General features: G+C 41.0%; 1 protein-coding gene and 1 long non-coding RNA gene across 2 annotated transcripts; both read left to right on the forward strand.

Annotated features, from left to right (window-relative positions):
• Positions 1-224: 224 nt before the first annotated feature.
• On the forward strand, positions 225-8,836 carry LOC136436715 (uncharacterized). The gene is made up of 17 exons (XM_066430929.1): positions 225-344; positions 1,556-1,822; positions 2,046-2,226; positions 2,440-2,639; positions 2,940-3,092; positions 3,410-3,498; positions 3,858-3,999; positions 4,365-4,554; positions 4,727-4,868; positions 4,989-5,103; positions 5,568-5,744; positions 5,962-6,027; positions 6,227-6,345; positions 6,818-6,940; positions 7,447-7,568; positions 7,716-7,811; positions 8,210-8,836. Exons 2-17 carry the CDS (start codon positions 1,612-1,614, stop codon positions 8,313-8,315), a joined length of 2,232 nt encoding a protein of 743 aa, XP_066287026.1. The 5' UTR covers positions 225-344; positions 1,556-1,611; the 3' UTR covers positions 8,316-8,836.
• Positions 8,837-12,310: 3,474 nt separating this feature from the next.
• Positions 12,311-14,426, forward strand: LOC136437489 (uncharacterized). Its single transcript, XR_010756191.1, has 4 exons — positions 12,311-12,415; positions 12,741-12,980; positions 13,525-13,784; positions 14,164-14,426. It is a non-coding gene; the product is annotated as an uncharacterized lncRNA (long non-coding RNA).
• The last annotated feature ends 3,016 nt before the right edge of the window (positions 14,427-17,442 follow it).

Consider the following 17,442-nt stretch of genomic DNA (forward strand, 5'->3'; position numbering starts at 1 on the left):
AAGTGTGACAGTTACCTAGGGACAACAATAGCGATGTTAGTTTAGGATGGCAAGAGTATTGCAAAAGAAGCATAAAATGCCGATATTTCCTATCGAATTCATATATAGAATGCTGTGCATTCAATGTTTATGTAACTCTCTATATAACTAGCTCTACCTAGCATATCCAAAACCTGCCAGAAGAACTATTGAAAAGTAGACTGCATTGCAAGAACAACTTTTTGATACCGGGAACCAACCACGTATTCTGTCTTAATTACGCTGGGCGTGAGTCACTGGCGGCCTGCGGGCTGTCACTCTGAAGAAGACACAAGGCAATGAAGGTCGTCAGTTGACTTTGTGGGGTAAGTTTTCTCATGCATTTGATAATGATGTGCAGTAAGTGAACTTCTTTACCTGTTGTTTGGTATGTCTCTCCTGTTTCGTCGTGTAGCGCAGTCTGTCGAAGTATGTTACAAATTCGAGCAGGGAGTTGTAAGATCGATTTTGAATGTCGTGTGAACAACCTTGCAGACACAAACTGTACGCGTATGTGGACCTGTGCAAGTGTGCCATGGAATTATAATAATCGAGTCGTGCAAGGTGCCAGTGCTGCTGCCATGGTGTGTTCTACGTACGTGTACGTACCCCACGTCCCATGTAGTTATAGATCTGACCTCCGGCAGTCTCGGGGTCAGTGGCTCACAACAAACTTGTGCTGTACATGTGCCGGTCTTTCGTCTGTTCGTGCGCCCCGTGTCTGTCTGGCGTGTGTCGTTACCTCAGTTGCCTAAGGGTTCACCTCCCCACCCCACCCCCAACACCACGAAGAAGCTCAAAGTCTTCGCGCTGATTTGTGCCAATTTCTACTTCTCCTCGACGTTTGATTCATGGTCGTTCCTGTTCATATCGTAATTGTGTTATCTATGCGTCACTATATAACCGATAAGGGAAAGGTCGAATGCTTTCTGAACCATTATCAAACGTATCGCCTTTGACAGGGTCACCTGCAGCAGAATTTGCTTCAACACAAAAGAAGAAATGGTGCCGTCAGCCCTCAAGCGCTCAGTATTTACCATTAATCATCAATACAATGACAATCAGTGATGATTAGCGTCTGTGCGTCAGCAAGCCTTAGGATATTTCTGACCCTTGACATAAAACCAGCTGTCAGGCATGTTTACAACTTCAGTTAATCGGCGCCATCTTGGAAAAATTGACAGATGTTTGGCATTCGAAATTTACAATCTCTTTATCTAATACATCTAGAAAACTAGAACTAGAAAAATCACGACCACACAGCATGTTCAGAACACGAGATATAAAAAAAAACGGACGTTCCGCTGCAGTACCTTAGAAAGCCGCTAGGGGCATTATCGAACTTGACTACCAAATATCATAAGGAGCCATCCACAGATTCTCGTTATGCTGTTCACAGACAGACACACAAACGGCACCTAAGATAAAGGAAAAAATATCAAAATAATTCAATGAAATATACCTCATAACTTCCGGATTTAATTACACACGTTAGAGTCACTTGAGCATTGATACCCAATCGACAAATGTTTTTCAGGGAAAGTTGGTCACAGAGAACGAGAAATTATAGCTCTACTTCTTGGTGAAGCGTGTATGAAGATGAAGATTCAACAAGCTAAGCGCTTTCTTGTCATTGCATTACTTCTGATGCTTCTGACGGGCATGTCTACGTCACAAGACGTTGATGAATGCGCATTAGGAACGGACACCTGTCACGAACACGCCACCTGTATCAACACGCCTGGGAACTACACCTGTGCGTGTAACGAGGGGTATGCTGGCGATGGCTATACCTGCAATTATGGTATACACTATCATTATAAAACATATACATTTATTCAGAATGTTCTGAGTTTTGTTTTCAAGATAATAATGGGCATAGAATGACAGGTGGCTGTAAATCATAAACGAACCTTCCTACATTTGTAGCTACCATGTTAACTATAGTTTCTTTGTAAACAATAAAGAAAATGCACCATATACGTATGGCTATGCTTGACCAGAAATTTTCCACGCCTTTGGTGCAGCGATTTGCCCTGCAGGGTTTGAGTGCTGGCGGGGCTCTTGCTTCTACTATGGGCCCAAAATAAAGACGTACGAAGAAGCCGAGAGCGACTGTGAAGCCCGTGGTTCGAGTCTAGTGGTCATACCCGACAGGGAAACCCACAAGTACATCCTCGCGAAAGCGAAGGAGTTCGGGTTCAAGAAGTAAGATCAATCATCATTTTATTAAAAGTTAGTGTAAGAGACATTGTTTTAACATATGCTGCAGCTGTAACATTCTTTTTAGATGATGTTACATAACATAACATAACATAACATAACAAGATATATTCTATAATCCTATGCCAGACAAGCTCTCCCCAAATGTAAAAGTATGATAGTCTGCAGCATTCATTAGCAGTTAATGTTTCTCAACAGAGACCTGTGGATTGGGCTCACAGACCGTGCACAGGAAGGTGTGTTCGTCTGGAGTAACGGGGAGAGTCTCGCGTCCTTCCGCCTGTCCAAGGGTCGTAACTACGTACGTAAAGACTGCGTGGCGATGTTCAGGTGGAGGAACACCTACCGATGGAGAGTGAGGCACTGCCATAAGAGAAGCCGCTACTTCTGTCAAAGAAGTGAGTATCTTATACTACAGTCACAGACGCCATTATTAGATTGCTATAGTCCGTGATTATTAGATATAAACATAATTGCAACAGACGGGGGCCGATACCGACTTCCAGGCACCTTTGACCCGTTGCTGACGTCACACTTCCGATCAAGTCACATGACATATGCTACGGGTCAAATCAACATGAGATGTATCAGAGGGCTGGTCGGAATCTTGTTGGTAAGCGATTTACAGTGTCCGAAAGTAACGTGTAAAATGTTTTTTTTTTACTACAAACATAACGTTTGCCTGAATGTTGTTGTAGGTGCGGGTGAGGGGTCCATCATGCTCCAGCCGCTGAGTACGGTGTACCTACCGTACAGGTTCAACAGTGACGGGACTCTACGCTACGGTCTGGACAGGGATGCCGTGGCGCAGGTGGCCTACCATCCACAACAGGAGATGGCATATGCAATAGGTGGGCTAGGACTGCAGTAACGAAAGTTTTATTATGTCCGTCTTAAAGGTTTGATACTTTAAAAAAAAGAAATGTTCAAGTGTGTGTGTGTATGTGTGTCAAAACTACTTGATGTGCCTTTGAAAACGTATGCAAGAAATGTTTGTGCCAGACATGTGTATGGTCATGTACGACGAACCATACAAACAAGATGTTTCGGTGACGTTTTTGGGACCTATCCATTTGTTAAACTATTCTGATTCAGTATCAACCATGCAAATCATATTAATGTGTTCAAGCTGAAGAACTAAAAACACTTATCATGTTTATTTTTTCAGGTTCGAGGGGTCTGTTGTCTGTCATCGACTTGAGTGTTCCTTCCGCGGCCAGGGCTGTCCATCACCAAGAACTCCCGGATGCGCAGATAGTAAGAAACATTTGCATCGGTTACGTGACGTCACAGCCACACTGCTGGCTGGTCAACCCTGACGAGTCCAAGCTATAAACTTGCCTGTATTGTGTATAAGGTCAAAATTATTTCACTGCGATCACACGTACTAATTCATTTTTACCTGAAAAACGTCGAAGTTTTGCCACCAAGCGTGTCGGACAGTACTTGCATGTACGTCATAGCCTCATATGGGTGTACACAATAGATTCACATTTGGTTATCGACAAAGAAAATACCCGGTAAAAGTTGGAACACTGTTGAACACTGAAGAACACTGATACATATTGAGAAAGGTACGATTTCTGTAAGAAGCATTATAAACTGATTCCATGCAGGGGCTCTACAGCGACCTTGCAGTGTGTGGAGACAAGGTGGCCGTGATCCAATCCGACGAGTACACACCTGAACCAGGCAAGCTCTACATCCTCAGCCTGTACGACGGGTCCTCTGATCTCACCGTCCGCCAACGGCTGTCTGGTAGGCGTCAGTTACTATCCACAATAAGATAACAAAGTTTTAATTGTCAAACTGTTTCGACTAATCTTTTTCCAATCTTGTCTAGAATGGTTTAGCCAAGTCACCACTTTTTGCACTATATTCTAAAGAACTAGATCTCTATATGATAACTTTAAGTATGTTTAAGTATTCATTTTTACGCTATTCAAATATTTCAAATATTGTTGATATCATATATGAATATTTTTCATATACTGGATTGGAAGAATGCAGTAGTAGTACAAGCCTTCCAGATTTATTTCCTTTTTTCTACCGTAGTCATGTTTGTCTTTTTGATAAGGTGCAATATGAATAAGCAAATAAATTGATCGGTGATTCTATACCAGTGGGCCCTACACCTAGTCTCGTCAAGTTCACGCGAGACTGTACGAGACTAGTGGTGGTGAATGAGGGCAGATTCGGTGAAGACCCGGACGGCGAATTCGCCGACCCAGAGGGTAGCGTCACAGTCCTGGACTTCGATGCTGACAACAATGCTACCGCTAATACCATTAACTTTCGCAGATTCGACGCAATGTGAGTACAAAATTCAGAGATTTCATGCACTTAAAAAATGTGTAGCTGTTGTTTAATCTGTCACCAAAGTATCGACAATGAGAAGGTCCATAGCTTCATGGTTTGTACCTTTGAATAATATGTTGGTTGATTGATTGTTTGATTGATTGATTGACACTTATTCATTGCACAGGCAGGACGACTACGCTGCGAGGGGAATCCGCTGGACCCACCGTGGTGAAGCTTTAGGCACGGCCGGGCGGCTGTCTCAGGACCTGGAGCCCGAGGAATTCACCTTCGACGACCGCGAGAAAAAGATCTACATAACACTTCAGGTATCATGTCTTAAAATGTTGTTGACAGCTGATTCCTTGTACTATTTACACCCTTCGATACCTAAACCAGAATTCTTCTGGAAAGGTTCTTAGACGTGGTTACAAATCTTGGCCAAACAGGAGAACAACGCCATTGCCGTGGTTGACCTGAAGACGCTGACAGTAGAAGATCTCTACCCCCTGGGAGCCAAGAACTGGGCAGACTCCATGTTGGACCCGAGTGACGAAGATGGAGGTAGGCTTAAGTTATACAGCTCTTCCATTTTCTATCTACATCAGTTCTTCTCTCAGTGTTATAAGCACTCAGAATGGGACGCTAGCCGTGGATACCAAGGAATATGTTGACGATCTCTATAGCAGATGATGGGACACCTGGTGACAGTGTTCAGTCACTCGAAACTAGCTGATTTCTCTTTTAAAAGCTGCTTAAGGACTTAAAGATAACTTTAGTACAATGTGGAAGTCACTGCCATCACTGTGCAGGAAGGTGATTCATTTTTTCAACACTTAAAAGTTGGTGCTTAACCGGGAAATGGTGCGCTTTGTTCTTTTTTCAGGCTTCAATTCGCATACTACGAAATGTACCTCCAACTTTCTAATCGTTTCTGGTGTTATAAGATTTTCCTGTGTGATATCAGCACATACCTATATAGGCAACCATCGTGAGTTAACTGAAGACATCCATGTTTGATTCATCAGGAATCAGGATGCAGAGCTGGCCGATCTACGGCCTGTACCAGCCGGACAGCGTGGCGTTCCTCACCGTGGGACCACACAAGCTTCTGGCGACCGCTAACGAAGGAGAGAGCCGTTATCACGTCTCCATTAACGGTGTCACCATCAGTGACTATATGAGAGGAAAACGTTTCGTCGAAGGTAATGTTCAAATATGACCTTTCTGATTTACGTCTAGTTGCTGGTAAGTCCGGATCCTCAATGTTGCTTCATGGAAAACTTGTCCTAAGTTCTCGTTTGATTGCGAACTTGTGAACTAGGTCCTGTAGACTAGACGTTTTAAGGTTAGAATTAGAGAATGTCTACTCTATTGATTTCAAACTGAAATTATTGATTCAGTACTCCTTTCTTCCGCTAGATGGCGTTATTGCTCCTACTGTACCTCAGAGCCTTGTTGATGCATTGGGGGATGACGCTAAGCTAGGTATGTCATTTTATTGTAATTCCATATCACAACACTTTTTACCCAATTCCTCGATGTACTTTCTTACAATATCTTACAATAAACATAGAAGCCATGCCTTGTCAAAGGAAAAGCGAGGGCGTCCTTTTAAAAAGTCAAGTCTACATCCAAACACGTGACCCTTGCCCAAAATAATGATATCCTTTCTCGGGACTAAAAGGCCGTCTGAGACTCAGCACTTACGACGGCAAGTCAGAGTCTGATGAAAGCCTGCACGACCAGTTTTACGCTTTCGGGGGCCGAGGATTCTCCCTGTGGAACGCTGAGGACCTGACGTTGGTAAGAGTCGTAGCCGTTTTCGATGATAGTGAAAGAACAACATCTGAATGCCTGCTAGCTTTGCTAGAAATAACATTTTCTGTGAATTTGAAGCTTCCCCAAACACTTTGGTTTATCGCAACACGTTGAATAATGCTCGTAGTATATAATATCATGTATCATGTACATGTACCTTGTGATATTCTCTTTTTTGTTCAAGTGAGGTCAACAAAATGGTCATCAAATGGCTTCTATATAGCTTTTTATTTGAATAATTTTCAGAGCAATAATACTGTTATATAATTAGTCAAACAAATCAAAACTGAAACAGCAATGACTAATCTATTCAGATAACATTTATGATTTGACAACCTAAGAGCTGAATTACATGTTCTCTACATTAAAACAAAGTTGAATTGACATGTGACACATTGACTATCATTCTAACATACAAGACTGCCATACTTAACGAGTAAGAAAATGTTCCCCCCAGGTTTGGGACAGTGGAGCCGACGTGGAACGTCATCACGAGCGGCACCTCCCGCTCATCTTCAACTCGGAGTTTGACGACGACGAGAGCCCCAGGACGGAGTTTGACGAGGCCTCTGGGAAAAAGGTAAGATCCTATCAAGACGCTGGGAGCGGTAGCAGCATGCAGTATCTGTATCTGTATCTATACAGTCGGTATAACCGCCATTCGGTGTAACACACCAGCTTAAGACACAGCAGTAAATGGTGCTAAGCGACTGGGAGTCTATATCAGTTCTCGATCCAGCCCACAGATGAAACAATTATGAGAAGGCGTGCTCTTACAATCTATGCATATTTAGATAACTATGGTCGTAAATATCAGGAAAATGCGTTTTTAGCTGCTTTTAACATGGTTGTACACTTATGATATGTGAAACTTGATATCATGTAAGTAATGATTTTAATGTAACTATCAACAGACTTCATGTTAACATACAAATGCAACATGCAAGTTGATCGCACGCAATGAATCTGAATCTGAAAAATGGATTGGGCCAGTACACTAAAAAATATACACACCTATTGTTTTACCCTCCTTGATTGAAATTGATAAAGTAAGACGTTAAACTTTTGCTCAAATGTTCACATTAGGGACCGGAAACAGAAGCAATAACTGCCGCTGAGGTTCACGGGAAAACTGTCGTGATTATTGGGAACGAGGCCATGTCTAGCCTGATGCTGTACTCTGTAGACGCTCTGACGGGAACTCCGAGGTACGTCTTGATCTGATACACACATGGGGAACAGAGGTTCATTTCAACCAGTGTGATATGGCAGATAAATTGATCCATTCGTAATTTCCACAAAACTCACGTGCACATCTCACAATGGAAAGTTTCCCTTGTCGTTTTTCTGTTCAGCTTTGAGAGCATCTTCTGGTCCGGGGACGACAGTAAATACTACGCTGACGCCTACGAGGACCGTGACATCGGAGACGTTGACCCCGAGCAACTTAAGTCAGTGTCTCTATTGGTGACTTTCTTATTTTAGTTCCAAAGTCAATAAATGGGAAATGTATACATTTCTTTGCTATCAGATGGCATGGCAGATGTAGATATTGGCGAAGGGACAATACGTTTGAAAAAGATGAGGGGGGCCAAATTGGTGCTTTGGATCGGGCATTATGCGTGCAAGAAACTAGCTATTGGTATCAGTTTTCTGATATCCCTCTGTCAAAAAGTAGGGGAGAGTAACGATCTTTTTCTTTAACATGAGTAGAGAAAAAAATATCTTTACCCTGTAGCACATGTAATAGTTAAATATGTTTATTTTGGGCACATGTAACAATTAAATGCCTGTAGCGATCGTGACCTATCGCACAACTAACGCAGATGTGTCCATGACATGTCCCCAGGTTCCTCCCTGCTGCCCTCAGTCCTGACGGCACGCCTCTCCTGCTGGTGGGCGGCAGCACCAGCGGCACCGTGTCCGTCTATCGCGTGGTCGCCAGCCTGCCGTGAACAGCGAAGGGGGAGAAATAAACCTGATACTACTCGCGTTTAGTGTAATCATAGCTAGCAGCTCTCTGAAATACCGTATATTGGACTGTCGTCCCTGACAACCCAAGTTCACAGTTTCGAAGAATGTTTCTGCCTAGATGCGAAAATTACGTAAATCCACAGTGTATTATGCGTTTCTGTATTAATAGTTCATGCCATACTATACATATAACGTTATATTAATAACTTACTTAAATGCCACATTGCGGAATTTTAAAAGGTAATTAGTCTTAAAACTAATGGTCATTTGTCTTAAAATGTATATTGTAGTTTGTACGACGGTTCATCTATGTATATTGTAGTTGTTAGTATATGTACTGGATGATAATAATGATTAATGCTTACATTGCTTATGCTGACGTCATTACTTCTGCCATTTTGAGCATACATATTTTGATTCCAAATTCTGATAAATATACATTTCAAAATGACTGAGTTAAAGTTTGTAGGATTGATATCTATTAAAGAATTATGTAAAATCACATTGTTTTAGAAATAATTGAAGTTCATGTAACATGGCGATGACAGCTCGACAAGACACACTTTAAAACAACACATAGATTTGAAGGACACTGCTATTTTCATAATGATTATATTCATACTTCATGGAAACTGATAAATCATTCATGAGATCTTGCCTCATTAGTCTAGGTACGTCGCCGATCCTGTGCCTGTATTTGCGTTCAAACGGTCGCACCTGCTCTTTCACCCGGGCAGCTAGCGTCACTCGCACTTCATATTTTACCGTGTGGACCATTTTCTCCTCTTTCGCTGTAGCGAGTGTAAGTTACGTTCGGGTCGAATTCTGGGGACAAATCCCACTCCTGAACAAGGAGAACTCCATTATTCTGGTTCCTCAGTTGCTGAAAAGACGATGAACAAAACAAACTATATAGGAAGGCCCCTCCCTGCCTTACCGAGTTCCAAGCTGGCGTCGCCTTCATACCCAGATGTGGATACAGGTAGGTAACAGCCCGCTGCTTTTTTAATTGACGACAACAATGCGCTCTATCTCCATATCGCAGAATTTATTGACTTAGACATACTTGTATGCCACATCACTAACCGTCACCAAACCGCCCAAGGAAACATGTTTCTATGGAAACGCGCTGACTGTTTTTAAACTGAAGTTTCGAAGCGGCCAAGGCGCGCGTTTATGTGTGTGTGTGCGCGCCTGTGAATGTGCGTTCGCACGCGAGCGCGTGTGTGTGTGTGTGTGCTCGCGCGCCCCAATGTGAATGAACGTTATAACTCAAGTCAATGGATTCGAATGACATTGCCTTTTCTGTGAATTCCAATGAAGATACTTTTTTCACGTCAGTATATTGAATTCTAATCACTTCCAAATAACAGGGTCCAACTATTTCAGACTGGGATTTTCAAACATGGAATATATATCATATTATTCAAATAGGGACAAACAAGTATCCAAGGTGAATTAGAACGAGCCACAATTGACGCTACATACTAGTAGTTGTTGACGAAGACTAGTAGCATTGTTTGTAACTTGCTGTCATCTAATCTAAAAATCGAGAATGCTTCACATGAGATCAGTCGAGCTAATTTCACAACTTGTAATCGTAAACAGTGATTTGATTTCAAGTAATTGGTCTGGAGAAGAAAGGAACAGTTTATAATGAGAACTGCATGAAGGGCGAGGATTTGTACCTTGAAATCGCCCAAATAGAGTTCCGCGACCTCATACCTTCGCCAAGTGATGTTATCCTTTACAACTAACGAATTGTAAAGATTTCTCATAGAAAATAAGGTCCTCATTTGCATGGATTATATCTAATAATCTTCTCTACCCAACTAACAAAAGTCGTCCAGAGTATGAAAGTCTAATCTTAGCAAAGAAGATTATTCCTGCATGTTCTCATTAATTATGCAAATGAGGTCCTGATTTGCTTGTTTTATGCCTAATGATGTTCAACTGTAGTTAACTTCCAAACGCCACGAGTATGAAATTCACATCATTGAAACTATGGTATCATAGTATGAGGTCTTTATTGGAATAATTTCTATCTCTTCGTGTACCTATCTTTTTCATTCTTTCACGTTAAAGGGTTTTCTTAAGTGTTTATTGCGTTGTTGTCGTCATCATAAAGGACATCCCTTACCATGATCTTAGAAAGTAAAGTTTTGTTTTATCAACAGTAACAAAGCATCAAAGAAATGGTGTTAAATCTTGTTTACAACATGTTATGATATGCTTTGTATCGGGGTTTCCAAGCGTACCCTCATATCATTCTTGATCTGCAATCCTGTTTTCTGACGCGCGCAGGGCCGTCGGCCAAAGACGACGACACCAAAGAAGAATCCCCTGATACCAGTGGCGATCTCGACAACCACGTGCACCACTATGTTGACAAAGATGACCTCGACAACCTACGGTTGGCTAGTGACCATAATGGACAGGGTGGACAGCCAACAGCGAAAGATGCAGACAATGTGGGCCGTAACGGTGCCGGCTTGATTGAGAACAGCATATATGTGCCTGGTGCGTTACGACAAGACGACGGAGGTACGATTTGTTGTTGGCCTTCTGGTGCCATTTTTGTACCACAAAGAAAGAAGTAGCGCAATCGAAGAACGCTATTCTCAGGGCAGTCATCTGCTTTACATGTTAAGCTATGCCTGTATTGATATATTGGTCAACATTTGGGAACACGTCACCTTCAAATATCATGACATCATTTTTGATTGCAGCATCACTGTACTATTGAAATGTATTTGTCAAGATTACTTACCTCGACAAAATGATAAACAATGCTTTGACTTCCCAAAAACAGACCGTACGTTTGACCCTGTATTCGTCCGCTCAGGGCAGGCCTGACCCAACTACTCACATATGCCCTTACGCCAAATGAACAGGTGAACTGAACAAATTTTGACCAAAATGGGAAAGCTTAGACCCTACCTGTTCGTTCTAACCAAAAAAGTCTTCAGATTGGGCCAACGTTTGCACGGAAACTAAAGGTTTTCAATGATTTTATGTTGGCACTACAAATTCCCAATTTGTGTCGCCACTGCGCAGTCCACTGTACGTTTACTCTTCTAGCTCTTGAAAATACATATTAACAGCCGTAATCATAGAAAGATATGAAAAATTGTCTGCTCACAGATGTCACCGATGCTACAGACGATTGTGGGTTTCCCAAAAGCTGCAACTTGACATCTCATCGTTCTTTCCTGCCTCGCATCGTAGTCATTGCTATGATAGTAGCAGCCGTCATTGGTGCCGGAGCTGGTCTCGTGCTATTCCTCACGAACACGCAGGAGACTCACCCCCTCTCGCTCAACAGTTCTGCGGGGCGGAGTGGCACGTCAAGCCGACCAATGTCACCAGTTCCCGCCACACCTGTTGGTTCCACACTGGAAAACAAAAATGAAACGATCTCGGTTGGTCCCCTTGTATTCAATGTGCAGTTTCAGATCACTATAGTTGTGTTTTCCGTTTTCAATGCCAAACAAGAAGCAGATGGTATAAAAAAATTGAATTTCCATTCCTTAACACAAGAAGCGTCTTGCTAATGCTTATGAAATGGCAAACTTGTCCAGTTATAGCCAGTTATAAATTAATCTTACTAAGCACTGTAACTTGTTAACCTTGCGTACATTCGTATTCTTCAAATGAAGTGATATTCTGATATCCACGTCTTAAACCAGCCCTATATGATCGTGACGGAAGATCCAACCAACTCATTAGCTTTGCCTACATGGAACGCAGCTGATGGTGAGACGAGTGGTGTGTCCTTGACCGATCTGCAGCTTGAAACGACCATGTTTCATCAAACCGGGACAATAAAGACAGTCACGACGGCAACTACAACTAAAGTAAGAAAAGTCCTAAGGTCTTTGGAATACCATAACCTATAGTTAATGTGTGGTGTACCTGATACGATGGATTCCCATTATGTTGCATTGGAAATGTTGGTCCCGTAAGTGACAATAAACATGTATCATTATTTGTCATTAGGTTTTCCCACACATTGCCGAAGGGACAAGATTTGACCTGGTGCAGAAGACTACAAAGCAACAACCTTTAACGACCCTCCAAGGTACGACACTCAGGCGACACATTATTTGGCCTAAATTAGCTATGATCGACTTGCACCATCCTCCCCCCATGTGACAAATACAGCTGTGCATTGTTCTATTATATTGACCCACCCTGATAACGTTGCCTTATGAGAATCTATTTCCTTTGGCTGTAGTTCCAAACGATTTGATTTTGATGCTTGATTTGTTCAAATAGATATAGGACAAAGACAAGAACTTTTTTTTCCTCGAATTTTGATTGATCTTACCAACAATACTTTCTCGATTACCCGTTGTCCTTTTCTTTTCGATGACGCGTTATCTTTATACACCTTCTCACCTTAGGGTCGAAGCTGCCGGCAGTCTCTGGTTACACTGCCCGAGCCGGAGACTGTCCTGGAAACGACATCTGGTTCATCTACGGCAGCGGCATGAATCTGTCCCAGTGTGCTAGCCGGTGCAGCGGCAACTCCCAGTGTGTGGCCTTCCAGTTCTCCAACGGAAACTGCTACCCGAAAAGCGCGACCTGTAGTTTACCCTCCTCCACTGGCAACTCCAACAACACATTCTACGACAAAGAAGCAGGTGATTGTCTTCCATATTCTAAAGGACAAGAATTAAAAAAAGATATAGTGAAAAGTGATACATTTGGTAAAGTTTAACTATATAATGTACATAGGTGAATGTATGTTCTAGATTAGTAGTTCCCATCCTCCTGCGATGTTTTCCGACTACCCGGCAGGTACAGGTTGTTTCGATTTATACTGGGAAAAGTTTGCCTCCAAAAAAATCGAATTTAATGTTAATGGTGTGAAAAAAAGGAAAGGAATTCTTGCTCTAACAATTTATTTGGCTAAAGTGTCCTATTCTCCATATTTATTCTTACTTCTTTCAACAGTTGCCACAATTTTAATTCCTTTAAACAGTTGCCACTATTGCCACTGTATGTTCTCACTGGAAAAATATATTCTGTGTATGTACTACTACAGGAAAATAAGAAACACACAAAAGATACATTTGTGGTAGTGTATACATACTGCCTTGTGAACACAGACAGACATCAAAACTCCCTCGGTGTGAGATAACAATTGCATGGACGACGGCAATAGCTCATGCTCACCTGTTTCAGGTGGCTGCAAGGATGGCTACATAAGACTCGAGTGGTCCTGCATCCGGCTCGTTCCCATCCCGAGGCAATTCTGGGGGGCAAAGAAGGCCTGTATTGCGGAAGGGGCGACATTGGCCATGCCTAAAACCAAAGAATTCGACCTCGCTCTGAGACGCCTGGTCAAAACGTCTGGAGGCAACCCTCGTCATTGGATTGGTATGTCAAAGACTGGCGTTAAAGGCTGGAAATGGGTGGATGGGTCACGTCTGAGAAACTACAAGGTATGTATTCTGCTGTTAAGAACATAGTTGACTTATGTTCACACTGTACATTTCATCTACGTGTGCAATTAGGGTTAATACTCGTGCCGCTACAAGCAGTTTTGTTTAATATTCCGTTCATCCATCGCTATTCTCATCACTATCCTTGTTATTTTCTGGTTAGTTTGTGATTGTTATTCTAACTACTTTGCACAGTCCTAGGCCTAATGCCCAGCTCATGCAGAGGTAAATGCGGACGTGGTACATTGCAGAAAATGGGCAATCAATGGATCCCGGTTGGTTATAGGCTGTCGTTGCTTTCAGTAGGCTAAATCTACTAGCGGATTCTTCGCGACATTTACCTAACCTAGTCGAATAAAAACTGTTTCTTTTCCATCAGGGATGGCACCCAGGTGAACCAAGGAACTTCAAATTGCTATGGGAATCACTGTGTGTTCAGTACTCTAGCCGTACTATGTGGGACGACACTAAATGCTCCGATAAAAAGCGTTATATCTGCCAATCTCGTCTTGCTTGATAAGAGAGCATTGACAGCAATTATTTGCTCCTGTTATTTTTTCTTGGTCAATACATGTTATCAGTCAATAATGCACATATGCAGATTTATTGTATTTTTGGAAATGTCAGCCGTAGTAAGGTAATGGGTACAATCTTTGTGTTTTTACCAGTTACATTTTTCTAATGCATCAATATTATAAGGATGATTTACTTTTGTGCTGAAAAAAAAGAATACAAAGAATAATAATAATGATCTAAAAACAACAACCTCTATTTGGTTTCAGTTTTGGTGTTGGAACAAGGAAGAAAGAAAATAGCCAGTTTCGATTGATATGTCACCACTCAAAGGTGTTTTGTGGATAAAGTCCCATGACAGCGCTAAAACTGACAAACAAACAACCACCGGAATGAATTATATCATCAAGTCCTTTGATGTGGGCATGTAAGTTCACCTGTGGTAACATAGTACAGAGCAAAAACTTTGTTCCAACACATAAAGTTAGAGGGTCAAAGTTTCGACTGTCCTAGTAGAGTCTTCTTCAGAATTCAAATAACCAACACATGTGACGTTAGCGATTGGTCAAAAATGCCAGGAAGTTTAGACCGCCCGCGGTCTCTTTGTTGTGGCGAAGCCAATATGCCAATATGGGTGTGGTTAGGAGAATATAGTTTGTGTGGCATGATGCTGTATCATATACGAGCAACAACCTAGAGATGAGTGTATCACTGGTGTATTGGTTCACGCTGCGTTGACATGATTGTCTTAACTTCCAACCCAGTTTACCTTTTTTCTGTCAAGCTTCTAAAGAAAGCAATGACTGACCTCCACAACTTCGATTATTGTGTTATAGATATATCATATCTATATTATGAATATGAATACAATGATAGTTCGATTTGTATTTGCAAAATACTAACATTAATTGGATGTGTACAATACTTTTCCTCTAGTACTGTTCCAGATTATGTTATTCAATTACTTCATGTCTACAAAGATGTATTAGTATTTTCAGAAATGTAATATTTGCGATGTGCTATTAAAATACTTTAAAACTAAATTTAAATGTAATACTAAATTCTTTATATGAGTACAACGATTGGCACATAGTTCTTTGAGTATATGTCAGGATGTTAACATGAGTATATGTCAGGATGTATACGAAAATGTAATATAGGTGGTGTGCAATATTTTCTCCTTCATGATTATGACCATTGGCTTTATTTTAAATATGTGTAGGTGTTATATTCACCTTAGTTTGTTATATCATATTTAATTTGCTGGTACTATCGCTATTTTGGATGTACCCATCAAAGACGACTATTGAAAGTGATGTAAAACGATAATATTTGTGGAATGAAACGTTTTGTTTGAAATCATCATAATCATAACCATGGCACAAATCACTTAATTTTGACAGACGTTTTGCAGTTATATGCACCTTAGCTTGTAACATAAAACACTGAAATACCATTGTTATGCTCTGATGTACCTATCCTCGTTTGTATTCTCTTGACGACACAGCTGAGCTGAACTGTGAATCAGCATTATTCCTGTGCCATGTGAGCTTGAATGGTGGAGTGATATAATTGCTGAGATGTGATGCAAGTTTAGATGTGATACAAGTTTCCTAGATCACAATCAACGTGGCTAATGATACAGTAGTACAAAACTGCTTAGGTGGCGTATATATATATATATATAGCTGATGAGAAAGGTAGTGCGGATACTATTATCTTTTATCTTGAATTTGTAATAACAAGTGGTTTGTTGGTGTATGTCAGCAATATTTTGAATCTAACTGTCAAAGATGACTTTTGGATCTCATTCAGACTGGTAATTTTGGTGGTGTTCAAATCTTTCTATTCTTCATCATGATTGTAAACATTGGCTCCATTTTGCAAGATGTCCGTAGCTGTATTACATAGTGCAATAAAACTCAGAAATACCATCTTTTGTCGGTACTATTGTTCTTGGAGACCTCATCAAGTATCAAGTAAGTATTGTTCTAGTGTTAGTGTTGTGAATGACACAATGATGGAAAATATCAATAATGGAAAATATCAAGTAAGTATTGTTCTAGTGTTCGTATTGTGAATGACACAATAATGGAAAATATGACATTCTGGTAAAATTTCTCCATATTTTGCCAAGCTTGCTTGACCCAGGTCACCCCTTTTCCACTAGATGGACACTGTTGAGTAACCAAAGTGGATAAGAAAAAGAAGTAACGGTGAATTATCGCATAACTTACACAAAAGTGTATACCCGTATATATAAATCTTTAGAGAGGATAACTGAACAAAGAAACGAAGGACTTGAACAAAGAAACGACGGATTTCCATCACATTCGGCATGCAGGTCGATTAGACAGAGATTTAGTCAATCAGATGCCAGGACTTCATTTGCATAATCTAATGTGGAAAATATTTCATTGAGGTTTGAGGTCCCCGAACTCTTATTGAATTTATACTTTGCTAAATATACCTTTTCACCACGTTCAGACGTTTGCTGCTATCTTTCAAAGAAGGAATCACACCAGGGTCCCGTGATCCACACAAGTGAGAGGAGAATTAGATTTGAACTGATTGTGTTTTGACTGTCATAGGTATCCATTTCTTTCCTGCACAAAACCTTCGACTCGACAGAAGGAGTATTTTATTTACCGATGGCAACGTTTCTACATGTAAGATACATGTAGACTGATTAATAAATAAAAAAAATTTTCTCCAGCTACATCCTAATTATCAAACTCGGTGCTACTCAAAGCAGGTGCCAGAGCTGCAGCGTATACGCTGTTTTCTTTAATCCAGCAGATTGAGTCATGGCATGATGCGGTCAGCTGAAAGAGTTGAAAACAAAATGAAGAGCTTTGGTTACCACAAATTAATCGTTTGATATCTCCTCTTTGAACTAACAGCTGAATATGGTAGTTGCGGTAATGTTGAGTGCAGACCTTTCTTTTATTGATATCTGATGTTGATTTAAACATTATGTAAGATTATAGTGTTTTGAAAAAATGAAACATCATGTAACATTACGATGAGATAAAAGCGTGACAAGACCTACGTTTCGCTTATTCAAAAGCATCTTTAAAAGTGCAATTTATACCAATACATGGGTTGAAAGGACACTGTTTTTTCATGATAATAAAAAATGATT

This window comes from Branchiostoma lanceolatum, chromosome 6, assembly GCF_035083965.1.
Source record: "Branchiostoma lanceolatum isolate klBraLanc5 chromosome 6, klBraLanc5.hap2, whole genome shotgun sequence".
Classification (NCBI taxonomy): domain Eukaryota; kingdom Metazoa; phylum Chordata; class Leptocardii; order Amphioxiformes; family Branchiostomatidae; genus Branchiostoma; species Branchiostoma lanceolatum.